General features: G+C 48.6%; 1 protein-coding gene across 1 annotated transcript in view; it reads right to left on the reverse strand.

Annotated features, from left to right (window-relative positions):
• LOC123766304 (uncharacterized) overlaps positions 1–27555 on the reverse strand; it is a 284726-nt gene that overhangs the window by 95333 nt on the left and 161838 nt on the right. Inside the window, exons 3-4 of the mRNA XM_069321156.1 lie at positions 21940–22930; positions 19837–20018 (exon numbers count right to left, since the gene is read on the reverse strand). Of these exons, the coding sequence (XP_069177257.1) occupies positions 19837–20018; positions 21940–22930 (1173 nt within the window). The remainder of the gene's footprint in view (positions 1–19836; positions 20019–21939; positions 22931–27555) is intronic.

The following is a 27555-nucleotide window of genomic DNA, read 5'->3' on the forward strand; positions in this document are numbered from 1 at the left end:
AAAGACATCAGCGCGCGCGCACACACACAATATCAGTATACTAGCGGCCTGGTAGCCTGGTGGATAGCGCGCAGGACTCGTAATTCTGTGGCGCGGGTTCGATTCCCGCACGAGGCAGAAACAAATGGGCAAAGTTTCCTTCACCCTGAATGGCCCTGTTACCTAGCAGTAAATAGGTACCTGGGAGTTAGTCAGCTGTCACGGGCTGCTTCCTGGTGTGTGTATGTGTGTGTGTGTGTAGGGTAAAAAAGTAGTTAGTAAACAGTTGATTGACAGTTGAGAGGCGGGCCGAAAGAGCAAAGCTCAACCCACGTAAACACAACTAGGTGAATACACACACCCACACACACACACACACACACACACACACACACACACACACACACACACACACACACACACACACACATGATAGTACCTGAAGAACACATTAATAAACTGGAAAGGGTAAGAAATTTGCGATAAGGCTCGTCCAAGACTTGCGAGGGATGGGATATGAAGAGTGACTGAAGGAACTGAACCTGACAATGCTAGAAAAAAAGGAGGCAGCGGGGAGATATGATAACAACATATAAAATACTTAGGGGCGATTGACATAATGGAAATAGACGAAATATTCACACTGTGTACCAAAAGAACACGGGGGACATGGGTGGATGCTGGAAACTCATCCGAGTCATAGAGATGTTAGACAATTTTATTTTAGTGTGAGAGTAGAGGAGAATGGAATGAACTAAAGGAGCGCATTGTGGATGTAGACACTATTCATAGTTTTAAAACTAGATATGATAAGGAAGTAGGACAGGAGTCATCGCTGTAAACAACCGATGGTGTCTTCGTTAGCACCCCTCAAGTCCGCGTGTTCTAGTGAGACAGGCGTATATGGTGCGTCGAACACCGCTGTTCAGCTGGTCGCCGTATCATCACATTCACCGTGCGTTCGGTCACATTCACCGCACGCTCTGTCACTTTCACCGCGCGCTCTGTCACATTCACCGCGCGCTCCGTCACATTCACCGCGCGCTCCGTCACATTCACCGCGCGCTGTCAAATTCACCGCACGCTCCGTCACATTCACCGCGCGCTCTGTCACATTCACCGCGCGCTCTGTCACATGCACCGCACGCTCTATCACATTCACCGCGCGCTCTATCACATTCACCGCGCGCTCTGTCACATTCACCGCGCGCTCTGTCACATTCACCGCGCGCTCTGTCACATTCACCGCGCGCTCTGTCACATTCACCGCACGCTCTATCACATTCACCGCGCGCTCTATCACATTCACCGCGCGCTCTGTCACATTCACCGCGCGCTCTGTCACATTCACCGCGCGCTCTGTCACATTCACCGCGCGCTCTGTCACATTCACCGCGCGCTCTGTCACATTCACCGCACGCTCTATCACATTCACCGCGCGCTCTATCACATTCACCGCGCGCTCTGTCACATTCACCGCGCGCTGTCACATGCACCGCACGCTCTATCACATTCACCGCGCGCTCTATCACATTCACCGCGCGCTCTGTCACATTCACCGCGCGCTCTGTCACATTCACCGCGCGCTCTGTCACATTCACCGCGCGCTCTGTCACATTCACCGCGCGCTCTGTCACATTCACCGCGCGCTCTGTCACATTCACCGCGCGCTCTGTCACATTCACCGCGCGCTCTGTCACATTCACCGCGCGCGCGGAGAAAATCCTCACTAAATCACAATGAGATCAATTGAGAGAGATTCTGCACACGTTATTCAGCCAATCACTGCTTGATTGACAATATAAGCACCTCCCACTCGCATGTATCAACCAATCACGAGATTGTCCAAGCAGTGTGCTTGGAGCTTACCAAAAGTTCTACACCCTTAACAGGCGGTGTTTCCTGAAGTAACACCTGGGAGGATAACCCAGGTGTTTCCTGTAGTAACACCTGGGAGGATAACCCAGGTGTTTCCTGTAGTAACACCTGGGAGGATAACCCAGGTGTTTCCTGTATTAACACCTGGAGGATAACCCAGGTGTTTCCTGTAGTAACACCTGGAGGATAACCCAGGTGTTTCCTGTAGTAACACCTGGGAGGATAACCCAGGTGTTTCCTGTAGTAACACCTGGAGGATAACCCAGGTGTTTCCTGTAGTAACACCTGGAGGATAACCCAGGTGTTTCCTGTAGTAACACCTGGAGGATAACCCAGGTGTTTCCTGAAGTAACACCTGGGAGGATAACCCAGGTGTTTCCTGTAGTAACACCAGGAGGATAACCCAGGTGTTTCCTGTAGTAACACCAGGGAGGATAACCCAGGTGTTTCCTGTAGTAACACCAGGGAGGATAACCCAGGTGTTTCCTGTAGTAACACCTGGAGGATAACCCAGGTGTTTCCTGTAATAACACCTGGGAGGATAACCCAGGTGTTTCCTGTAATAACACCAGGGAGGATAACCCAGGTGTTTCCTGTAGTAACACCAGGAGGATAACCCAGGTGTTTCCTGTAGTAACACCAGGAGGATAACCCAGGTGTTTCCTGTAGTAACACCAGGAGGATAACCCAGGTGTTTCCTGTAGTAACACCAGGAGGATAACCCAGGTGTTTCCTGTAGTAACACCTGGGAGGATAACCCAGGTGTTTCCTGTAGTAACACCAGGAGGATAACCCAGGTGTTTCCTGTAGTAACACCAGGAGGATAACCCAGGTGTTTCCTGTAGTAACACCAGGAGGATAACCCAGGTGTTTCCTGTAATAACACCAGGAGGATAACCCAGGTGTTTCCTGTAGTAACACCAGGAGGATAACCCAGGTATTTCCTGTAGTAACACCAGGAGGATAACCCAGGTGTTTCCTGTAGTAACAACAGGAGGATAACCCAGGTGTTTCCTGTAATAACACCAGGAGGATAACCCAGGTGTTTCCTATAATCACATCAGAGGGTAAAACCGATCTTCCTTCTCCGTCAAATGAACTTCTATATATCAAATATATATTAATTATAAAATGTATGATAAAATCTGGAAATATTGTTATCATAGCGCGTGTGTTAGAGGTTATCGTTGACAAGTCATCATTGTCGCGCGCTCTCGCGAACCAGATTGTTCGTAAAAGATAAAAACCTTCCTAATCAATTTTGTTGTTGTTAAAGATTCGCTACCTGGAACAAAAAGTTCCAAGTAGCACGGGCTATGGTGAGCCCGGTGATAGTTATTTCCTTCCTAATCAATGTTAAAACTACAAAATATGTCTAAAAAATATACATAGAACCCATTTAGTTACTTGTCTGTAACGCGAGACCTAAAAAAAATGTAATTACAAAAAAATTACATTTAGATAAAAGACAATTAAAGTGATACAAAAAAAGAACCTTGGATGTCAACACTCAATAATAAGACAAATAATGACTAAAGAATATGAAAGTGGGAGACGTTTGGGATGACACGAAGTGATCCCAGACGGTGACGGGCGTCCCAAATCCCATCCCGTCGTCCCCTGATCGAAAACTGGGATCGGACATTGGGATGATCGTCCCAAACCGCTACCCACCGTCCCAGGTGGGTAGCGAATTACGCGCTATTTGATGCAAAAGGAAAATCCCCTTGTAAAGTCTAACTGGACCAAAATGGCAGGCAGGAGCGACCCTAGTCAATCCTCTGCCAACATCAGTTACCAAGTGCCGGGGGCTCTGTGCCCAATCAAAGGTCAATTTAAGCCATTAGCATTTTGTAAGGGCGATCTGGAGGTGGTGTGTGTGTGTGTGTGTGTGTGTGTGTGTGTGTGTGTGTGTGTGCGTGTGTGTGTGTGTGTGTGTGTGTGTGTGTGTGTGTGTGTGTGTGTGTGTGTGTGCGTGTGTGTGTGTGTGTGTGTGTGTGTGTGTGTGTGTGTGTGTGTGTGAGTGTGTGTGTGCGTGTTTAACTCTTTGTATTTACTATTTGCATCTGCAGAATCGATCCCGCCTTTCTAACAAATTTATTTTCCTTGTATTATGTCTACTACACATATTTCTCTTTTAACACACACCCAGGAAGCAGCCCGTAGCAGCCGTCTAACTCACAGGTACCTATTTACTGCTGGGTGAAATCAGGATGAAAGAAACTTTGCCCATTTGTTTCCCATTGCCCATCGAACCCAAAACATTAGGACTATGACCCCCAGGCGCTATCCACTCAGCCGCGAGGCCCCAACACACACACACACACACACACACACACACACACACACACACACACACACACACACACACACACACACACACACACACAGGTGAGGGTGTGAGACCTCTGATTGGCGTGAAGTCACCAGTGGAGTCCCACAGGGCTCTGTACTCGGTCCTATCTTGTTTCTGATGTATGTAAATGATCTCCCGGAGGGTATCGATTCATTTCTCTCAATGTTTGCGGACGATGCTAAAATTATGAGAAGGATTAAAACAGAAGAGGACTGTTTGAGGCTTCAAGAAGTCCTAGACAAGCTGAAGGAATGGTCGAACAAATGGTTGTTAGAGTTTAACCCAACCAAATGTAATGTAATGAAGATAGGTGTAGGGAGCAGGAGGCCAGATACAAGGTATCATCTGGGAGAGGAAATTCTTCAGGAGTCAGAGAAGGAAAAAGACTTGGGGGTTGATATCACGCCAGACCTGTCTCCTGCAGCACATATCAAGCGGATAACATCAGCGGCATATGCCAGGCTGGCCAACATACGAACGGCATTCAGAAACTTGTGTAAAGAATCATTCAGAACTTTGTATACCACATATGTCAGGCCAATCCTGGAGTATGCAGCCCCAGCATGGAGTCCATATCTAGTCAAGGATAAGACTAAACTGGAAAAGGTTCAAAGGTTTGCCACCAGACTAGTACCCGAGCTGAGAGGTATGAGCTACGAGGAGAGACTACGGGAATTAAACCTCACTTCGCTGGAAGACAGAAGAGTTAGGGGGGACATGATCACCACATTCAAGATTCTGAAGGGGATTGATAGGGTAGATAAAGACAGTCTATTTAACACAAGGGGAACACGCACAAGGGGACACAGGTGGAAACTGAGTGCCCAAATGAGCCACAGAGATATTAGAAAGAACTTTTTTAGTGTCAGAGTGGTTGACAAATGGAATGCATTAGGAAGTGATGTGGTGGAGGCTGACTCCATACACAGTTTCAAGTGTAGATATGACAGAGCCCGATAGGCTCAGGAATCTGTACACCTGTTGATTGACGGTTGAGAGGCGGGACCAAAGAGCCAGAGCTCAACCCCCGCAAACACAACTAGGTGAGTACAACTAGGTGAGTACACACACACGACGTGTGTGTAATACTGTAAGGGGTTGCACATGCACCACAGTATAGATAGAACTGTGGTGGTGGACTGACGGTTGGGCTGTGGATGGGGGATGGCGGAGTGGATGAACACACATGTCAAGGGAAATATTTCTCTTTCACACCGATGAAATCATTGAAAATTATTTCAATGTTGGCACCAGCCGTCGGCGTTGGGCGACTGGAAGTGAAACGTGCGGCGTGGTCTCCGTAGACTTTGCTACAATAGCTTCATAATTTTGCCTCCCAACCCTGAGAACTCCAGGTGCAAACTCTGTGAGCAGGAACTACGGCATGATCTCCCACACTACATCACCGAATGCCCAGTTATTAGACCTTTCAGACCAGTTGGCATGAGGTACCTGCAGCTTTGCAATTACTTTATTCACTCTCGTGTTCCTGAAGATATCCTTATAATATACCCAAAATTTGCCAGTGCAGGCTACTAAACACATGGCCCTGTATGACTAACAGTCCTGCGAGATGGGGACTTTTAGTATAACTGCTGCCTTATTCACTCTTGTGTTGATGATATCCTCATAATGCACCCAGAGTCTGCCAGTGCAGACTGCTTATCACATGCCTCTGTATGACCAACCATCCTGTTTGATGGGGATTTTTTTAGCATCACGTAGCTGGCTTTTTGACACACTATACTCTCCTTCATATAGTCTATAATAGCTGCACAAACGCAGATGTACCTCATATATTAATAAAAAAAATGTATTTATATCTTAATGACTTTATAGTTCGATTGGCCAATGAAGCTTGCAGGAGAGAAAACACAAACTATGACGTTGTACTATCTAACGCAATTATTAAAAACATACAAATTAAAGCGATTACTTCAGTTTTGGAAGAACTAAGGAATGCCTGAAAGATCTGAAAGCTGCAGTATTAAAAGCTATGATAACTTTTGACATACACAGTACTCATTGAGCCCCGTGGATGTTCCAGTGGATAGGGTATAGTGTACTATGAACACGAGAACATTGAACACGATCAATAGATGTGGCGGTAGAACAAAGAACAGTGACAATGAAAGATTAGGGAGAAAGGGGGAGGGGGGGGAGAGGGTGCTAGTCATTGGTATGTTGTGAAGGTGTTGACGGGTGTGTGTGGTGAAGGTGTTGACGGGTGTGTGTGGTGAAGGTGTTAAGTGTGTGGTGAAAGTGTTAAGTGTGTGGTGAAAGTGTTGAGTGTGTGGTGAAGGTGTTGAGAGTGTGGTGAAGGTGTTGAGAGTGTGGTGAAGGTGTTGAGAGTGTGGTGAAGGTGTTGAGGGTGTGGTGAAAGTGTTGAGTGTGTGGTGAAGGTGTTGAGGGTGTGGTGAAGGTGTTGAGTGTGTGATGAAGGTGTTGAGTGTGTGGTGAAGGTGTTGAGAGTGTGGTGAAGGTGTTGAGAGTGTGGTGAAGGTGTTGAGTGTGTGGTGAAGGTGTTGAGTGTGTGGTGAAGGTGTTGAGTGTGTGGTGAAGGTGTTGAGAGTGTGGTGAAGGTGTTAAGTGTGTGGTGAAGGTGTTGAGTGTGTGGTGAAGGTGTTGAGTGTGTGGTGAAGGTGTTGAGTGTGTGGTGAAGGTGTTGAGTGTGTGGTGAAGGTGTTGAGAGTGTGGTGAAGGTGTTGAGAGTGTGGTGAAGGTGTTGAGGGTGTGGTGAAGGTGTTGAGAGTGTGGTGAAGGTGTTGAGAGTGTGGTGAAGGTGTTGAGGGTGTGGTGAAGGTGTTGAGTGTGTGGTGAAGGTGTTGAGAGTGTGGTGAAGGTGTTGAGAGTGTGGTGAAGGTGTTGAGGGTGTGGTGAAGGTGTTGAGAGTGTGGTGAAGGTGTTGAGAGTGTGGTGAAGGTGTTGAGGGTGTGGTGAAGGTGTTGAGTGTGTGGTGAAGGTGTTGAGAGTGTGGTGAAGGTGTTGAGAGTGTGGTGAAGGTGTTGAGGGTGTGGTGAAGGTGTTGAGAGTGTGGTGAAGGTGTTGAGAGTGTGGTGAAGGTGTTGAGGGTGTGGTGAAGGTGTTGAGAGTGTGGTGAAGGTGTTGAGGGTGTGGTGAAGGTGTTGAGAGTGTGGTGAAGGTGTTGAGAGTGTGGTGAAGGTGTTGAGGGTGTGGTGAAGGTGTTGACGGTAATACCCTAGCTAGAGAGACTTATATTAATGCTGCTGTTTTCCTTCAGTAATAAGTATGAGAATGAGAATAAAGCCAAGAGTGCTATTATTTCCTGTATTTACATGACCGTAACAATTATTACAGTCTCGGTGATCCTTCAAAGACACGCGTCGGCTGTATTTTCTCCTGTATAGAAAGATATTATATTTGTGGTCGTTATTTTCTAGGTGAGATGAGGCGGCCAAAGTGGCTCTCCCTCTGCTGGACCTCTTAGCAAGCTCCACCAACCACCTCAACGCAGGCGGAGGCACCAGTAACATACAAGTAAGATTTCTTAATTGTCCAATTGGGTCGTTAACGTGTGAGGGGAGAGGGGGAGGGGGAGGGAAGGTGGTTGGGGGGTGGTTGAGTAGTTAGTGAAGCGGGGGGGGGGGGGTCTTGTCTCCCCTCTCTCCCCTGGGGTGGGCGAAATAACCGTCATGATGAATTTAAACCCGCCTCCCATCCTTCTACAATTCAATTTGGACCCGACCTATTTTCCAGTTTAGTAAATTACATTGATACCGACATGCTTATTGAATACAAAGTGGTCACCGGACGGCCATTCTCAGCGCGCGCCATTAGAGCCGTTCGTATGTCTGCACACTGGCTTAAAGCTCGGGCGCCTCTCTCCGAATTATCGCGCGCTCTCTGGGGCCATTTTGCGCGTGTTGCAGCAGCAGGAGCAATGCATCGCGAGTTGGTGACGTTCTAAAAATGTTGGAAGGAAGAGACGGAGCGGTGACTGGAGGTTGTGACGGTGGGGCGAGAGTGACACCATCGGAGACGGAGCCGGGGCGGGCGGTGGGACACGAGCAGATGTTAGCGTGCTTCAGCCTCAGGTTAGACCTCCTCCTCCTCCGCCTTAACTACCCGCGCGCTACACCGCCACCGTTATTCTCCAATGCTAAATTGCCCCGGAAAATTGTTACATCAAAATTGAACTATCAAAAGATTTACGCCATTTTTGGGAGGGGATGAGAGCGGGAAGCGCCGGAGTTCGCACCGTCACACCGCCAGTTGGAAGTGGCTGAAATTGTCACGTGAACAAACTGGCGCACGGTTACCGTGGCGTGCACCGCTGAGCAACTGTTGCAGTGATATTGGCAAGCTGCTCTTTGAAACATGATCTATAACCTTCCATGCATTATTCATCCAATTCACTTCCTTTTGTAAAGTGTAATAGATGAACGACCCATCTTTCAAATTACCATAAGTCCATTACACGTCGGCAAAAGTTAAGTGAGCGAACGAGCGAAAGCCATGGAAAAGGAGCGAAGGGTTGTGAAGAAGCGGGCGACAGGGTTGTGTAAATGAATTAGCATAATGGAGCAATATTGTGCCGGGGTAATAAGTTGCCGCTGTTTACATGGGGCGTCAAATTGAGCAAGCTGATGATTGCACCTTGCACCTCCCTGATAAACCGAGCCTCCACTCCGGCCCCGCGCGCCCGCCCGCCCGCGCCTCCGGTATTAGTCGCTACAGTTAGCCAGATCTGCCGCTGTCAAGGGCTCCAGTTAGCGAAGACGTCGCTAATAGCGCTTGTTGAGCGGCTTCTCCCCCCCCCCCCCCCTTCACCCTCCCCCACACCCCCCGACTCCACGGCTGATTGCTGGCCATTGTTTAGCTTAATGTGGGTTTTCATGCAGATGGCTAATGACTTCGGTGGTTTATGTTCGAGTTGACTTTTCATTGGGTTATCGGTAATGAGCATCTAGGGAAGGGGGGGGGGTCGGCGGTAACCAGCAGCGCCGTCAGTACGTGGCGGCGTGGACCCATAACTGATCACCATTAAGTGTGTGTACTAACCTCCCGACGCCCTTCTCTCTGGATATATCTGCCCGACATTCAAATTTTTCAACCTGACGGCGTATTTGGAATTCATTTGTTGTTGTTGTGTTAACTGTGTACGGGCGTGACGTTGAGTAATGAATTAATCTATCCGTCTGTTCATAACCTTATTTCGTTTGTAAGCGGAATGTGCTAATGGGAGTAATTTAAGAGGTAGAGAGCTGCTCGGGGAAATTGTACCAGGCGTTACAAAATGTTACGAGACGGGCTAAAGGTTGTGTAGTGGTACAGTTGTTGTAGCTCTGAGCACGGCTGTAGTGGTGGTGTCACTCTTAAAGTTGTGACCACTTCCTACACCAGTCACTTATTCCACTTACTTACAACTCTGAGCACTGAAAGTTTTTGTTTTGGTATATGGTGTGTGTGTGTGTGTGTGTGTGTGTGTGTGTGTGTGTGTGTGTGTGTGTGTGTGTGTGTGTGTGTGTGTGTGTGTGTGTGTGTGATCGTGCTCTGCCCCCCTCGCAATAAATTAGGGGGGGAGGATGCTTTGCTGCTGCTGACTGTGGGACAAACATACGATTCTTGTCTTTAGTTTTGTAATGGCGGGGGAGGAGGAGGCGAAGGTGGGGGAGGGGAAGGCAAAGGTAGGGGAGGAGGAGGAGGCGAAAGTAGGGAGGGGAAAGCGAGGGGAGAGCAGGCTTAAAAGGAGCACACGTGCAGCAACAGGGAGGGGCGGAGAATGTAAGAGCTGAGGACGGAAGAGGAAAGGAGCAACATTAGGATGAAGAGATAGGTTGACGAAAGTCGGGGTATAGAAAGGAAGAAGGAAGACAATAGAGGTTGGAGAGAACCAAGGTGGAAGAGAGATGGAAATGAGATAGGAGCCAAAATAACAAATGATGGAAGAGTCAATTACATTAAATAATGAACTCTGAGAAAAGAAGGAAAAGGAAGGGACACGGAGGGAAGAAAGGAAAGGAAGGATGAAGGGACACGAAAGGAAGAGAGGATGTCCGAGACGTGATAGGAAAAAGAAGTAATGGATGGAGGAACAGGAAAGGAAAATATAGTAGGGGAAGGATAGGTAGAGTGGAATGAAGTGACGGGGCAAACGGGAAAGGGGAGTGAGGGAGATGAATTAAGGGAGGGAAAGGGAGGAACGAAGGTAGAAGTAAAGGGGGAGAGCGAGAAAGGAGGGAAGGAGAGGGAGAGAGGGGAAGAGAGGGAGAGGGATAGGGAGAGAGGGGAAGAGAGGGGGAGGGATAGGGAGAGAGAGAGAGAGAGAGAGAGAGAGAGAGAGAGAGAGAGAGAGAGAGAGAGAGAGAGAGAGAGAGAGAGAGGGAGGGAGGGCTTCAATAGCAGGTTTCCAAGTCAGTGATGTGTCAAATCGGATTCCATACTTGGTTTCCGCCATGACAAAAGAGCAACCGGATGAGGCTTTAAACCCTCTCGCTCCCCTTCTTTTGGTTCTGCTCCAGTTTGTTTCGTTTATTGACTCGACGGAGATATTAGTTAGCGGGATCTTCTCGGGTGTATTAGTACCTGTGCTGAGTATTTGGAGACCTCTGGCTAGGGAATTGTTGTGTGTGTGTGTGTGTGTGTGTGTGTGTGTGTGTGTGTGTGTGTGTACTCACCTAGTTGTGTTTGCGGGGGTTGAGCTCTGGCTCTTTGGTCCTTCTCTCTGGCTCTCTTCCTTCCTTTTGTGTGTGTGTGTGTGTGTGTGTGTGTGTGTGTGTGTGTGTGTGTGTGTGTGTGTGTGTGTGTGTGTGTGTGTGTGTGTGTGTGTATTGTTGGGGCTGTATGCGTTGTGTATTGTTGGTGAAGTGTGTGTGTGTGTGTGTGTGTTTTGTGTACAAAGCTATATACTGTGTGTGTATATTCTGGAAAGTTTGTTTATAGTGTTATAGTGTATTTAATATGTATGGTGTATGCTTTGTGTGTATGTTGTACTGTACTTAAGAAGTATGGTGTATGCTGGTGTGTGTGTTGTACTGTACTTATGATGTATGGTGTGTGTGTTGTACTGTACTTAAGAAGTACGGTGTATGCTGTGTGTGTATAACGTTACATTTGGTTTATATTCGTTACTATGAAGAAAATTATACAGAATTGATAACTGAAACAATGTGGAAAGTAAAGCTAAAGAAGGATAAATTGGATAAAGGACTGAATATGCTGGCACATAAGTATAAGTAACCAAGAGAAAATGAGATAAACGAGGAGAAGGAGGAGGAGGAGAAGTAAGGACAGATGAAGGATAAATGAAGGATAAATGAAGGAGGATAGAAGATAGTTAAGCAGAATGATGAACGTGAATTAGTGTAAAAAGGGGAAAAAAGTCTCATTAATCCGGAATAATCCTATGGGAGTAAAATACCCGAAGTAAGAGGAAGAAAATATAAGATAAAAACAGTGACTGAAGAGTGTAAATAAGAAGAAATATTAAGATAAAGAGACATAACAAAAATTGGGCAAAAAAAATTCACGGAAAAAAAGTCTGAGGATTAAAAGTGCGTTGTAAACACAGGCGGACCTCCCCTAAATGCACAAACTTTTAAGCAAAACTACCAGAGGCGCTGGAGTATGTTCTTAGGAGGAGTAGAGTATATCAGTGGTGGTGGTGGTGGCGTCTGCCGGTGGTGGGACGGTCCGGAGGAACCTTACAGACCCACCAGTGTTGTCTCCCGGTGGTGGGTGGTCGGGAGGAACCTTACTGAGTCACCAGTGTTGTATGCCGGTGGTGGGATGGTCGGGAGGAACCTTACTGAGCCACCAGTGCTGTCTCCCGGTGGTGGGTGGTCGGGAGGAACCTTACTGACCCACCAGTGTTGCCTCCCGGTGGTGGAACGGTCAGGAGGAACCTTACGGAGTCATACATGAATGTCCTCACACTAAATCTTTCGCGGAGACAGACACATTAAAAGAGAAAATAACCGAAACATTCAAGAAGAGAAAGTATACATTACAATCAGCAAGAGAAAGTATACACAAGTAAACCAACAAGAGAAAGCATACACAAGTAAACCAACAAGAGAAAGCATACACAAGTAAACCAACAAGAGAAAGCATACACAAGTAAACCAACAAGAGAAAGCATACACAAGTAAACCAACAAGAGAAAGCATACACAAGTAAACCAACAAGAGAAAGCATACACAAGTAAACCAACAAGAGAAAGTATACACAAGTAAACCAACAAGAGAAAGCATACACAGGATAAAGAAAAGTAAAAAAAAAAAAAATCGGCAACAGAAGGTGACCAAAGAGACTTTCATTGTCAACCCCAAAAAATTCCTCATCCAAGAACAATAAGTCTTAGAAGGAGAAGCAATTGGATAAGACGAGAAAGACAAAAATGAGGAAGAAAATAGACTTGGGGGGGGGGGGGGAGATGGGATGGGATGAGGGGGGTTAAAACTCCAAAGCAGAAAGAAACTGTCTGTCTGTTGATTCACTGGATTGGCGACTTTAGAGCTCTGGGACTCGCCCGTAAACATTTAAAACAAACACTCCACCTTTTATGAACCGTTGCCGACGTGGGGGAGAGAAGGTGGTGGACTGGGGAGGGGGGAGAGGGAGCATAACAAGGAAGGGGAAGAGCAGGCAGTGATGGGGAGGGGGTATCTTGCCCTGGCTCTGGAGAGAGAGAGAGGGGTGACGGACTGTTGACAGGGACGGAGGCAGCCTCACACAGGGAATATAGTCGAGGTACCTGATCAACCAGGCTGTGACTCATACGTCAGGCTGCGAGCAGCCGCGTCTAACAGCCTGGTTGATCAGTCCAGCAACCAGGAGGCCTGGTCGACGACCGGGCCGCGGGGACGCTAAGCCCCGGAAGCACCTCAAGGTAACCCTCAAGGAGGTAGGCAGAGAGACACACAAACGCTAAGTGGCACTAAAAGAGTGGCACTAAGGGTGCCATTCTCTATGGTGTATAACAGGTCATTGGAAACATGAGACCTACCGGAAAGCTGGAAGACAGCTAATGTGGTCCCAATATACAAAAAGGGTGACAGACAAGAGGCACTGAACTACAGGCCAGTTTCCCTAACTTGTATACCATGCAAGGTGATGGGAGAAGATCGTGAGGAAAAGGCTCGTAGAGCATCTGGAGCGAAATGTCTTTGTAACACACCACCAGCATGGGTTCAGAGATGGTAAATCGTGTCTCGAAAGATCTATGACCAAGCAACAAAATTAGGCAAGAAAGAGAAGGGTGGGCAGACTACATTTTCTTGGACTGTCAGAAAGCCTTTGACACAGTACCCCATAAAAGACTGTTACAACAGTTGGAGCAACAGAGTAAAAGGTAAGGTGCTTCAGTGGATGAGAGAGTATCTAAACAACAAGAAACAGCGAGTAACTATTAGAGGGGAGAGACAGCGTGGCGAGATGTCTTCAGCGGAGTCCCACAGGGCTCTGTACTTGGGCCTATCCTGTTTCTAATATCTGTAAACAATCTTCCACAGAGGGTATAGACTCATTCCTCTCAATGTTTGCCGATGATGCAAAAATTATGAGAAGAATCAAGACAGATGAAGATAGACAGAGACTACAGGACGACCTGGACAAACTGGAGGAATGGTCTTGAAAATGGCTACTAAAGTTCAACTCAGGAAAGTGTAAAGTAATGGAATTAGGCGAAGGAAGCAGAAGGCTGAACACAAGGTACTATCTGGGAGGTGAAATCCTGTAAGAGTCAAATAGAGAGAAAGATCTGGGGGTCGATATTACACCGAATCTGTCCCCAAAGGCCCACATAAATAGGATATCATCAGCGGCATATGCTAGGTTGACCAACATAAGAACTGCCTTTAAACATTTGTGTAAGGAATCGTTCAGGACCCTGTATACCACTTATGTCAGACCAATCCTGGTGTATGCAGCTCCAGCCTAGAGTCCATACCTAGTTAACCACAAGACAAAGTTAGAGAAGAGTCTGAGGTATGCCACCAGACTAGTCCCGGAACTGAGAGGTATAAGCTACGAGGAAAGGCTAAGGGAGCTGAACCTCACGTCCCTGGAAAACAAAAGAGTAAGGGGAGACATGATAACTACCTACAAAATTCTCAGGGGAATTGACATGGTGGACAAAGACAAACTCTTTAGCACGGATGGAAGACAGCCGACCCCATACACAGTTTCAAAAGTAGATATGACAGAGCCCAGTAGGCTCAGGAACCTGTACACCAGTTGATTGACGGTTGAGAGGCGGGAGCAAAGAGCCAGAGCTCAACCCCCGCCAGCACAACTAGGGGAGAACACCCAGGTGAGCACACACACACACTGACATAGTGAAAGTGGTGGGTGGCAGGTCATTAGTCAAGAGACACAAAACAAATGGTGATTGAGACACTGTACATAATAACATGGCGTTGAACGAGGGCACCATTACGAAAATATTCAAATGGCACGGGAGAAAGTATATAATAAGAGCCGGTGTGTAGACTATTATAGAGGGTTAATAACAAGAGAGAGAGACCCAGTGAGTGAATTAGTACACGGGAACAAATAGATAACACGAGACATTCTGGTCAATATCTCTTGAAATCTATCGGAGAGAATGATAGTAGTGTAATAGACAGTTGGTATGGCGACAGTTGAGGTGGAGACGCTCCTCCGCCCCTGGAACACTCCCGCCAAGTGAGCAGCAGGGCGGCTCACTAACCCACATTACCTATACAAAAATTGCCCGCGAATTTTTATGGGATATGGAGAATATTGGACGCTGTCTTGTTGCTGGTCTAGATTTTGCACCTGCTGCTGCTGCTGTTGTTGGTGCTGCCGTTGCTGCTGCTGGTGGTGCTGCTGTTGCTGCTGCTGGTGGTGCTGGTGCTGATGGTGCTGCTGCTGCTGCTCCTCCTGCTGCTGCTGTTGTTGGTGCTGCCGTTGCTGCTGCTGGTGGTGCTGGTGCTGATGGTGCTGCTGCTGCTGCTCCTCCTGCTGCTGCTGTTGTTGGTGCTGCCGTTGCTGCTGTTGTTGGTGCTGCCGTTGCTGCTGCTGGTGGTGCTGCCGCTGTTCCTGCTGTTCCCGATGCTGCTTATGCTGCTACTACTGCTGCTCCAGCTTCTGCTCCTACTGCTGCTGTTACTGCTGCTGCTCCTACTGCTGCTCCTACTACTGCTGCTATTACTACTATTGCTATTAATCATCACAGGTTGTAGTATTATTCCGTGAGTGTAAAACAAGTGGGGTGCGTGTGACGCCACAATTACCTCCCGGGGTCCTAACACAGTACACGATAACCATGACTTAACAATCTCTCTTACTGGCTTCTGCACTTTGTTCTATCACTGGAGGCAAAGTGTATTGGGTTGAAACCGTTATTATTCAAATATTTGTCCAACCGTTTCTAACAGAAATATTTACATTAGAACTTCGAACTGTTTGAAGGAATTTCTTACAGATACTTTTAGTTCTTGGTGAACGAAACCTTTCCCGTTTTGTGTTATATTTTCGTTCAAGTTTTATGTCGTTTTATATCACTGTTGAAATATTTTCTCCTCCACTAGACCTTTGTGTCTTTATCAAATTTCTTGAAGATATTCAAGATTTGATAATATCAAGTTGTTAGTGATGGTCCATTACGCATCACAATTGTACTTGATAATGGTCCAAGACGGACCGAAACGTCGTCGTCTCGTTATCTTCTGGTGAGTGGTTCGGTCGTCATATCTTCAGCCTCGTTATTGTGATCCTTCGTTTGCATAGCACAATAATGTTTCCGGTCACAGACCTTTCTTAATGTGTGATGGGTGTGTGTGTGTCCTCAACACCTGTGTGTGTGTCCTCAACACCTGTGTGATGTGTGTGTGTGGGTCCTCAACACCTGTGTGTGTGTCCTCAACACCTGTGTGTGGGTCCTCAACACCTGTGTGTGGGTCCTCAACACCTGTGTGTGGGTCCTCAACACCTGTGTGATGGGTGTGTGTGGGTCCTCAACACCTGTGTGTGGGTCCTCAACACCTGTGTGTGGGTCCTCAACACCTGTGTGATGGGTGTGTGTGGGTCCTCAACACCTGTGTGATGGGTGTGTGTGGGTCCTCAACACCTGTGTGTGGGTCCTCAACACCTGTGTGTGGGTCCTCAACACCTGTGTGTGTGTCCTCAACACCTGTGTGTGGGTCCTCAACACCTGTGTGTGGGTCCTCAACACCTGTGTGTGGGTCCTCAACACCTGTGTGTGGGTCCTCAACACCTGTGTGTGGGTCCTCAACACCTGTGTGTGGGTCCTCAACACCTGTGTGTGGGTCCTCAACACCTGTGTGATGGGTGTGTGTGGGTCCTCAACACCTGTGTGATGGGTGTGTGTGGGTCCTCAACACCTGTGTGATGGGTGTGTGTGGGTCCTCAACACCTGTGTGATGGGTGTGTGTGTGTCCTCAACACCTGTGTGATGGGTGTGTGTGTGTCCTCAACACCTGTGTGTGGGTCCTCAACACCTGTGTGATGGGTGTGTGTGTGTCCTGTGTGATGGGTGTGTGTGTGTCCTCAACACCTGTGTGATGGGTGTGTGTGGGTCCTCAACACCTGTGTGATGGGTGTGTGTGTGTCCTCAACACCTGTGTGATGGGTGTGTGTGGGTCCTCAACACCTGTGTGTGGGTCCTCAACACCTGTGTGTGGGTCCTCAACACCTGTGTGATGGGTGTGTGTGGGTCCTCAACACCTGTGTGATGGGTGTGTGTGGGTCCTCAACACCTGTGTGATGGGTGTGTGTGGGTCCTCAACACCTGTGTGATGGGTGTGTGTGGGTCCTCAACACCTGTGTGATGGGTGTCTCTGGTCCTCAACACCTGTGTGATGGGTGTCTGTGGGTCCTCAACACCTGTGTGATGGGTGTGTGTGGGTCCTCAACACCTGTGTGATGGGTGTGTCTGTGAGTCCTCAACACCTGTGTGATGGGTGTCTGTGGGTCCTCAACACCTGTGTGATGGGTGTGTCTGTGGGTCCTCAACACCTGTGTGATGGGTGTCTGTGGGTCCTCAACACCTGTGTGATGGGTGTGTGTGGGTCCTCAACACCTGTGTGATGGGTGTGTGTGGGTCCTCAACACCTGTGTGATGGGTGTCTCTGGTCCTCAACACCTGTGTGTGGGTCCTCAACACCTGTGTGTGGGTCCTCAACACCTGTGTGTGGGTCCTCAACACCTGTGTGTGGGTCCTCAACACCTGTGTGATGGGTGTGTGTGGGTCCTCAACACCTGTGTGTGGGTCCTCAACACCTGTGTGTGGGTCCTCAACACCTGTGTGTGTGTCCTCAACACCTGTGTGTGGGTCCTCAACACCTGTGTGATGGGTGTGTGTGGGTCCTCAACACCTGTGTGTGGGTCCTCAACACCTGTGTGTGGGTCCTCAACACCTGTGTGTGGGTCCTCAACACCTGTGTGATGGGTGTGTGTGGGTCCTCAACACCTGTGTGTGGGTCCTCAACACCTGTGTGTGGGTCCTCAACACCTGTGTGTGTGTCCTCAACACCTGTGTGATGGGTGTCTGTGGGTCCTCAACACCTGTGTGATGGGTGTGTCTGTGGGTCCTCAACACCTGTGTGATGGGTGTCTGTGGGTCCTCAACACCTGTGTGATGGGTGTGTGTGGGTCCTCAACACCTGTGTGATGGGTGTGTGTGGGTCCTCAACACCTGTGTGATGGGTGTCTCTGGTCCTCAACACCTGTGTGTGGGTCCTCAACACCTGTGTGTGGGTCCTCAACACCTGTGTGTGGGTCCTCAACACCTGTGTGATGGGTGTGTGTGGGTCCTCAACACCTGTGTGTGGGTCCTCAACACCTGTGTGTGGGTCCTCAACACCTGTGTGTGGGTCCTCAACACCTGTGTGTGTGTCCTCAACACCTGTGTGTGGGTCCTCAACACCTGTGTGATGGGTGTGTGTGGGTCCTCAACACCTGTGTGTGGGTCCTCAACACCTGTGTGTGGGTCCTCAACACCTGTGTGTGGGTCCTCAACACCTGTGTGTGGGTCCTCAACACCTGTGTGTGGGTCCTCAACACCTGTGTGATGGGTGTGTGTGGGTCCTCAACACCTGTGTGATGGGTGTGTGTGGGTCCTCAACACCTGTGTGATGGGTGTGTGTGGGTCCTCAACACCTGTGTGATGGGTGTGTGTGTGTCCTCAACACCTGTGTGATGGGTGTGTGTGTGTCCTCAACACCTGTGTGTGGGTCCTCAACACCTGTGTGATGGGTGTGTGTGTGTCCTCAACACCTGTGTGATGGGTGTGTGTGTGTCCTCAACACCTGTGTGATGGGTGTGTGTGGGTCCTCAACACCTGTGTGATGGGTGTGTGTGTGTCCTCAACACCTGTGTGATGGGTGTGTGTGGGTCCTCAACACCTGTGTGTGGGTCCTCAACACCTGTGTGTGGGTCCTCAACACCTGTGTGTGGGTCCTCAACACCTGTGTGATGGGTGTGTGTGGGTCCTCAACACCTGTGTGATGGGTGTGTGTGGGTCCTCAACACCTGTGTGATGGGTGTGTGTGGGTCCTCAACACCTGTGTGATGGGTGTCTCTGGTCCTCAACACCTGTGTGATGGGTGTCTGTGGGTCCTCAACACCTGTGTGATGGGTGTGTGTGGGTCCTCAACACCTGTGTGATGGGTGTGTCTGTGAGTCCTCAACACCTGTGTGATGGGTGTCTGTGGGTCCTCAACACCTGTGTGATGGGTGTGTCTGTGGGTCCTCAACACCTGTGTGATGGGTGTCTGTGGGTCCTCAACACCTGTGTGATGGGTGTGTCTGTGGGTCCTCAACACCTGTGTGATGGGTGTCTGTGGGTCCTCAACACCTGTGTGATGGGTGTGTGTGGGTCCTCAACACCTGTGTGATGGGTGTCTGTGGGTCCTCAACACCTGTGTGATGGGTGTGTTTAGTCCCTGGGTCCTCAACACCTGTACGAACCTCGCTACCGGAAATATCCTGCTGCTTGGAAATAAAACCCTTTCCTCTGAATATTACTGGTATACGAACAGTCAAAACGAAAGAGTTAACGAAGTCGACTTACTACTGATTGGTCCTGAATTCGATTTGAGGATATTTCGTTCCCCCCGATACATCTGTCCACTTAGATAGGTACCCGGGAGTTACGCAACTGTTGTGGGTCGCATCGTGAGGCATTATCCGTCGCTGGCCAAATGGAATGAGGTTCCCGACCAGAGGAAAACCAGAACTAAACGTTTCTCACATTCACAATCGACTTGAGAATGGTCCAGGACGGACCGAAACGTCGTCGTCCGTTCACCTTCTAGTGTGTGGTCTGGGGCCAGATTCACGAAAACACTTACGCAACTACTTACGAACGAGTACATCTTTCCTCAATCTTCGAAGGCTTTGGTTACATTTATTAAACAGTTTCCAAGCATAAAAACTGCCCATTCAACTGTTGTTATTGTTATAAACAGCCTCCTGGTGCTTCGGAGCTCATTAACTGTTTAATAATTGGAAACAAAGCCGCCAAAGATTGAGAAAAGATGGACAGGTTCGTAAGTGCTTGCGTAAGTGCTTTCGTGAATCTGGCCCCTGGTCAACATACTTCAGCCACGTTATCGTAACTCATCGCCTGCAACTAGGACTAAAGCTACAAGGCCATGCGGGTGTCGGGTACTCACCAGTGTGGATGTAGGTGTGCTTCTTCATGTCGGACTTTTGGTGGAAGCGCTTGCCGCAGTACTGGCAGGGGTAGGGGCGGGTGTCCGAGTGGATGAGTAGGTGGGTGGAGAGGGTGGAGGAGCGCTTGAAGCACTTGCCGCACTGCTTGCACTCGAACACCTTCTCTGCGTTGTGCACCGCTCTGTAGGGAGCAGGGGGGGAAGTCACACGTGTTGGCCAGTCTGGCTCCAGTAAATAAAACAAACAAAAGAAAACTATGTAGATGATGAGTCACAATAACGTGGCCGAAGTATGTTGACCAGACTACACACTAGAAGGTGAAGGGACGACGTTTCGGTCCGTCCTGGATCGTCCGATCTGTCCGTCCTGGATCACAATCGACTTGAGAATAGTCCAGGACGGACCGAAACGTCGTCGTCCCTTCACCTTCTAGTGTGTGGTCTGGTCAACAAAGAGAAACTATTTTGGTTTACCAAACACAATTGTTAAAGAAAACACACACAGGAAAAAACTATAAAAAAACTGTGTGCATATATCGCAGGAGGCCTGGTCGACGACCGGGCCGCGGGGACACTAAGCCCCGGAAGCACCTCAAGGTAACCTCAAGGCATATTACCTGTGAATTTATTAGTCAACTCACAGCCACGTGAACAACCTTCTGACGCCAAGGAAAGGAGAAACTGACTACCTTAAAGGGTACAACCTGCCCCCTGCGTCTAACACGTCGCATTTTTAACGGAATCTGTCGATCCTTTAAGAATACGACGTAATAGTAAAAATTACAGAACCCAAAATTGAGGTTCTATTTTTGTATCCGCCTCGATAGGTTGGGTGGGTTGCTAGGGTTTGTACGTTTCTTTTTAGACAAAACTGTTGCATATTTTACGGAGTGACAGATTATTAATGATAATATTGATATTAAAACACATTAAGATTCTTAAGTATAAGGTTTAGTAATTATATATGACCTGGATATTTTTACTAGCATATTTAGGCAAGAAGTTTAATATCGGGGAAATAAAAAAGGGCAAGCGTAGGGTGAACAAGAGGGAGGCGTGGGGGTGAACAAGAGACAGAAGTGGAGTGAACAAGAGACAGGCGTGGAGTGAACAAGAGACAGGCGTGGAGTGAACAAGAGACAGTCGTGAGGTGAACAAAGTCAATATTGTTTGCCAGTGGTTCAGTGTTCTTCCCTTGACCTCCACAGGGACAGGATGAAGGTCAAAGAACACCATAGAGACGGCCATGTGAATCGGAATACACAAAACTTTAATTAAAACAATGTGTATAATCAGTGGCTATATATATATATATATATATATATATATATATATATATATATATATATATATATATATATATATATATATATAATACAAATACTAAACACTATTAAGTTTCACCATAATCTGATCCTTAGATATATCTTCTAAATAAATTAATCTTATTCCTATCAATGTATGGAGATGATACAGGAGGGATCAGAGAGTCAAAGCAACAGATGGATAGGGTAAGATACACCTGTAGCGCCAGGATAGGTAGAGGAAGGATAGGTAGAGCAAGGAGAGGATGTGATAGGGTGAGTGTGGGAGAGGGGAAGTGAGGGGTGGTGGGGGTGTGGTGGGGATCACCCGTTGTTGCATTTGGGAGGGGAACACGCATTGTAGCTCATATGAAAGGAAAAACACGGAACTGATGTGAGGGGAAACACACGTAACAGATGTGAAGAGAAACACACGTAACAGATGTGAGGAGAAACACACGTAACAGATGTGAGGAGAAACACACGTAACAGATGTGAGGAGAAACACACGTAACTGATGTGAGGAGAAACACATGTAACAGATGTGAGGAGAAACACATGTAACAGATGTGAGGAGAAACACGCGTAACTGATGTGAGGAGAAACACACGTAACAGATGTGAGGAGAAACACACGTAACAGATGTGAGGAGAAACACGTAACAGATGTGAGGAGAAACACACGTAACAGATGTGAGGAGAAACACACGTAACAGATGTGAGGAGAAACACGTAACAGATGTGAGGAGAAACACGCGTAACAGATGAGAGGAGAAACACATAAGAATCATTGGTCTGACCTGTGTTGCGTGAGACTGATCTCGTGTCCGAAGGTCTTGTTGCAGTACTCGCAGGCGAAGGGTCTCTTGCCGTTGTGGGAGCGTCTGGAGTGGACCTCGAGGCCGTGCGGCGTGCTGAACATCTTCTCGCACTTGATGCACGAGTACACGTCGCCCAGGGGCAGGGGCTTGACCAGGGAGCCGTCCAGGGGCAGGGACCCGTGGCCTGGCAGCGACCAGGGGAACAGGCTGTCCGATCCCGCCATGCTCCAGGGGAACGAGTAGCTCAGCGACGATGGATACGAGACAGCCAGGCTGTTGCGGTTGGCATCCAGGCTTGACGACGACGAGGCCTCCCCGTCCTTCTTGAAGAGGACTAGAGGCGGCGGGGGATAGAGGCCGAGGGGAAGGCTAGGGGGCCGCGGGAGGTCGAGAAGGGAGTCGCGAGTGTGAAGGGGCAGAGAAGGGAGGAAGGGACGAGTGATGGGGAAACTAGGCGCCTCTCGAGGGGACAGAGGCGCTAAACTCCCGCCTTCACTGATCTTACTGGACACTAGAGGCTCACGTAAGCTTGACGTGGTGCCCTCGTCCGGGCCCTTAGAGGTGAGGTTGAGGGCCATGCTGAACTCGGGCATCTGTACTCTGGTGGTGACGGGCGACATCTTCCCGTACAGGCTGCTGGTGGAGACGGCGGGGCTCCCGTCTCGTCCCGGCGGCGGAGATAACACTCGAGATAACGGAGACTTCTCTTCATCTCGTCTCTGTTCCGCCGGTGTGTCGTGCGGGTCGCTCAGAGGACCGTCGTCGACGCTGTCCACCACTTCGATGTGCTCTTCTTCCTCCTCCTCCTCCTCCTGCTCTTCCTTGGTCTTGTCCTGGTTGGTCCACGGGGACAAGCTGCGGCCCACCAAGGAGGAGATGGTGAAGGAGGACCTCTCGAAGGAACACCTCGAGGAGGAGACGGTGTCTGGCTTGGCTGGTCGGCTGGTGTAGCGGGGCTCGCTCTCCACCTCTGTAACATACAACACTTCTTTAGTATTATACTTATTACATCACGTATGTCACTACACAACCCGTCCTCTCAAAATAACGTCGCTTTTCGCTCGTGTGCGCGCTAGGGCCGGGAACTGACGTAATTTGAAATGAAATCGGCTCACGAAAGTGATGTACGGTCCCGTTTTCTGTTTGGCTCCTCCAGCTTTGTTAGGAGGGGACACTTTAAACTAACGTTTTTCATGACGTTTTGAAACTTTAGGAAAATTTCCTGCCCTCCTAACCTATTAGAGGAGTCTTAAATTACTGTTTTTGGGAAAAAAGTCCCAAATATATTTTAATTTTTTTTCATTTTCAAATTACGTCAGTTTTCGGGCATACGGGTAAACGGCTAAATTCAGATATAATTTGTAAGAGGACAGGTTGGTGTCTCTCACGTGTATCACTACAGGTATATCCCTTACAGTATATCCCGGCAGGTATGTCGAGCATATCTCATAACTTGTAAATGGCACAGGTACTGGGGCGTCTGTCCAACATGTTGAAAGCCATAATTAGACCACCTGGACCCACCCCCCCTCACAGTAAGTTTACTTAGCACTAACCTCCACTATCTCACGGTAAGTTTACCTTGCACTAACCTCCACCCTCTCAGTAAGTTTACCTTGCACTAACCTCCACCCTCTCAGTAAGTTTACTTTACACTAACCTCCACCTTCTCACGGTAAGTTTACCTTGTATCCCCATAAACATTGACTGCAAGCTTCAGTACAACTGTCAGAAGGCCGGAGGGTCCCTGAAGTGACCATTGTTTGTGTCGCGTCAGGGAGTTCCTGGAGGCCAGGGCGGGTCTCATCTCTCAGATTAGGCGAAATTGTAATTAATTTTTGTCAATAAAGATATTAATAATAATAATGCTGCTGCGTTTCTGCAGGAGCCTTTGGTGGGGGTTTGCGAGAGAGAGTGAATGAGAGTGAGTGAGAGTGAGACAGAGAGAGAGAGAGAGAGAGAGAGAGAGAGAGAGAGAGAGAGAGAGAGAGAGAGAGGGTGGGGGTGGCGGTGGCGGGGCGGACAAACACAAGATCATTCGCTAATGAGAAAACTCCACACAGTGGGTGGGGCATCTCAGGTCATGTTACTCTGTGATTGATGCCGCCACACTCCCCTCCCTCCCCACCTCCCTTCCCCCTCTCTCTCCCCACCTCCCTTCCCCTCTCTCTCCCCACCTCCCTCCCTCCCCTCTCTCTCCCCACCTTTCTCCTTTCTCCCTTCCCATGTTTTACCTCACATTTTTCTCATCACTTACCTGCCCTGCCTTTCTCCTCTCCCACCCACCTGCTGGCTGGTGCCCCAAAACCCATGATAGCCCCTCCTCAGGGGCTCGAACCTGGGACACCTTTTGAGATTTAGCCCCGGTACTCCACCCACTCTGCCACCAATAGGTTTACAGTGGACGGTGGAGAGACCTGCATGGTATCTATTAGTTACATCAATCACCCAAAAGCTTGTTCAGTAAGTTTACCTTGCACCAGTCTGCACCCCCGTCACAGTAAGTTTACCTTGCACCAACCTGCACCCCGGCACAGTAAGTTTACCTTGCACCAACCTCCACCCCGTCACAGTAAGTTTACCATGCACCAACCTGCACCCCGTCACAGTAAGTTTACCATGCACCAGCCTGCACCCCGTCACATAATGTTGGACTAAAGCTCCTGGGCCCGCACAGCTTCTCACAGTATATAGAAGCTTCAACAGACCAACACCAACCTACTCTTTGGACCATCTACGAGGGAGAGGTTAATAAGGTGAAGGGTTGAGAAGGGAGTAAAGGAGAGGGGGAGTAGTGAGGTGGTAGAAAGGGCGGGTGAATGAAAGGGTGGAGTTATTAGAATAGGGGTAATTGGTGGTAGAGAAAAATAATAAAAGGAAGAGGAAAGGATTGAGAGGAAGAAGTGTAGACTAAAGAGGAGAGATTGAGAGCGATGGAAAGAGAGGGGAAAAGGGAGAAGAAAGAGTGAGGAATTAGGTTGTCGCATAAGGAAAATATAGTGATAATGGTGAAGAAAAGATGGTGAAGAGAGAGAGAGAGAATAAGTGACAGGGAATTAGAGAACAACGGTAAGGAGTCATATGGAAGAGAGAGAGAGACAGTGAGAGACAGAGAGAGAGAGAGAGAGAGAGAGAGAGAGAGAGAGAGAGAGAGAGAGAGAGAGAGAGAGAGAGAGAGACAGAGAGAGATAGAGAGAGACAGAGAGAGAGAGAGAGAGAGAGAGAGAGAGAGAGAGAGAGAGAGAGAGAGAGAGAGAGAGAGAGAGAGAGAGAGAGCGAGACAGAGAGAGAGAGAGAGAGAGAGAGAGAGAGAGAGAGAGAGAGAGAGAGAGAGAGAGAGAGAGAGACAGAGCGAGACAGAGAGAGAGAGAGAGAGAGAGAGAGAGAGAGAGAGAGAGAGAGAGAGAGAGAGAGAGAGAGAGAGAGAGAGAGAGACAGAGCGAGACAGAGAGAGAGAGAGAGAGAGAGAGAGAGAGAGAGAGAGAGAGAGAGAGAGAGAGAGAGAGAGAGAGAGACAGAGCGAGACAGAGCGAGACAGAGAGAGAGAGAGAGAGAGGGGGGGGGGGGGGCGGGAAGGGATTTAATATCCGTGTAGCGACCATTACTTCCACTCGTAACGATGACATGCCGATTACTGTGTGGCGCCTCGTCCCGACCCCCGCCTCTGGCCACGGCTTAGGTCAAGACCTCGGGCGGGGGAAGATGGAAGGGAAGGGGGAAGCTGGAAAGAGGGGGAGAGAGAGGGGAGGCGAAGGCGGAATGGGAATGAGGAGGAGGGGGGGGGGGAAATTGAATAGGGAAAGGAAATAGAGACAGAATAGGGTTGGGGAAAGAGATTTAAAGAAGGGTGAGAAGTTAAGGGAGGGGAAAGGGGTTAGGGAAAGGGAAAGGGGTTAGGGGAGGGGAATAGGTAAACGTTAATAGGGTAGGGGAAAAGTGAGGGAAAGAAATGATATAGGGGTGCAGAAACTGAGGGAAGAGTTAAATTAAAATTAAAGGGAAAGGAAAGGGGAAGGGGGTGAGGGGAAAGGGGAGGGGAGGAGGTAAATGCAGGGGAGAAAGGCTTCTCGTTGTTAGGGAAGAGGCAGATGGGTAATATAGAGGAAATAATGGGAAGGAGGGTAAGGTGGGGGGGGGGGAAAATAGAGGGGAAATAAGGGAAAAAAGGGAAAGATGTGTAATACCAGGAAAGTATGGGAGGGGAAGATGGAGCCAGGAAGGAAAGGAAGGAGGAGGAGGAGGAGGAGGAGGAGGAGGGGAAGGTCTTATATGTAGGTAATACAAGAGAAAGAAGTGGAAGAAGATAATAGGATAACTGAGGGGAAATTAATGCATGAGAGAGAATACAAAAATAACAAAAGGCAAAAAGTAGGATAACCGTCGCTTACACGTCAGTAGGGAAGAGTCAGGATAACATAGGCATAGAGGGGAAAGAGACGTAGTGCGAATAAAGGAGATGTAACTGAAAAAAAAGGGGAATAGATAATGAAAAGGGAATGGAAGATAATGATGTAGATGGAGAGAGGGGGCGGGGGGGGGGGAAGAGGTGAGGATGATGAAGTGGCAGCCATAACAGAACACGAGAGAGAGAGAGAGAGAGAGAGAGAGAGAGAGAGAGAGAGAGAGAGAGAGAGAGAGAGAGAGAGAGAGAGAGAGAGAGAGAGAGATGAATACGAGGAAGAAACACAGAAATACTCATCATGATAAAAATACTTATGGTTCTAGATGACGCAAATGGGGGTATATTTACACCCCCCCTGACTCCCCCCCATTCCCCCCCCCTCTTTCCACCCCCATTCCCCCCCCCTCTCTCCACCACCATACTTTCCCCTCACTTCCCTCCACCATTCTCTCCCCCTCACTCTACCACCATAATCTCCCATAATAAACTATAACCCCTATATGGTATACTTCATTCCTCGTACGTAAACAGAAGTATACCACTGGGCCAATACGGCTGTTGTAGGCCTACCTGGAGGTTACCTTCCTCTGAACCAGGGGCTGTTGTAGGCCTACCCTGGGTGGCCTATGTCGGGTATGAGTATTGTGAGTCACGGAGGAATGTGGTGAGTGAGGTTTTGTATATTTACACTGGCTCGACCATTTACTCGTCCACTGACTTACTCACTCGTCCACTGGTTTACTCACTCGCCCACTGGCTTACTCACTCGCACACTGGCTTACTCACTCGTCCACTGGCTTACTCACTCGTCCACTGGCTTACTCACTCGTCCACTGGTTTACTCACTCGTCCACTGGCTTACTCACTCGTCCACTGGTTTACTCACTCGTCCACTGGTTTACTCACTCGTCCACTGGCTTACTCACTCGTCCACTGGTTTATTCACTCGTCCACTGGTTTACTCACTCGTCCACTGGTTTACTCACTCGTCCACTGGTTTACTCACTCGTCCACTGGCTTACTCACTCGTCCACTGGCTTACTCACTCGTTCACTAATTGACGTATCGGAGGCGCATGCACATGATTTTACGAAACTTATATCACGTGATTGTGTCTCTCAGTGTTAATATATGTACGCGCTGCTATGCACTAAATTATTTTATAGGAGTTCAATTATTGTTATTGTACGGGA

Source organism: Procambarus clarkii, chromosome 9 (genome assembly GCF_040958095.1).
Source record: "Procambarus clarkii isolate CNS0578487 chromosome 9, FALCON_Pclarkii_2.0, whole genome shotgun sequence".
NCBI lineage: Eukaryota > Metazoa > Arthropoda > Malacostraca > Decapoda > Cambaridae > Procambarus > Procambarus clarkii.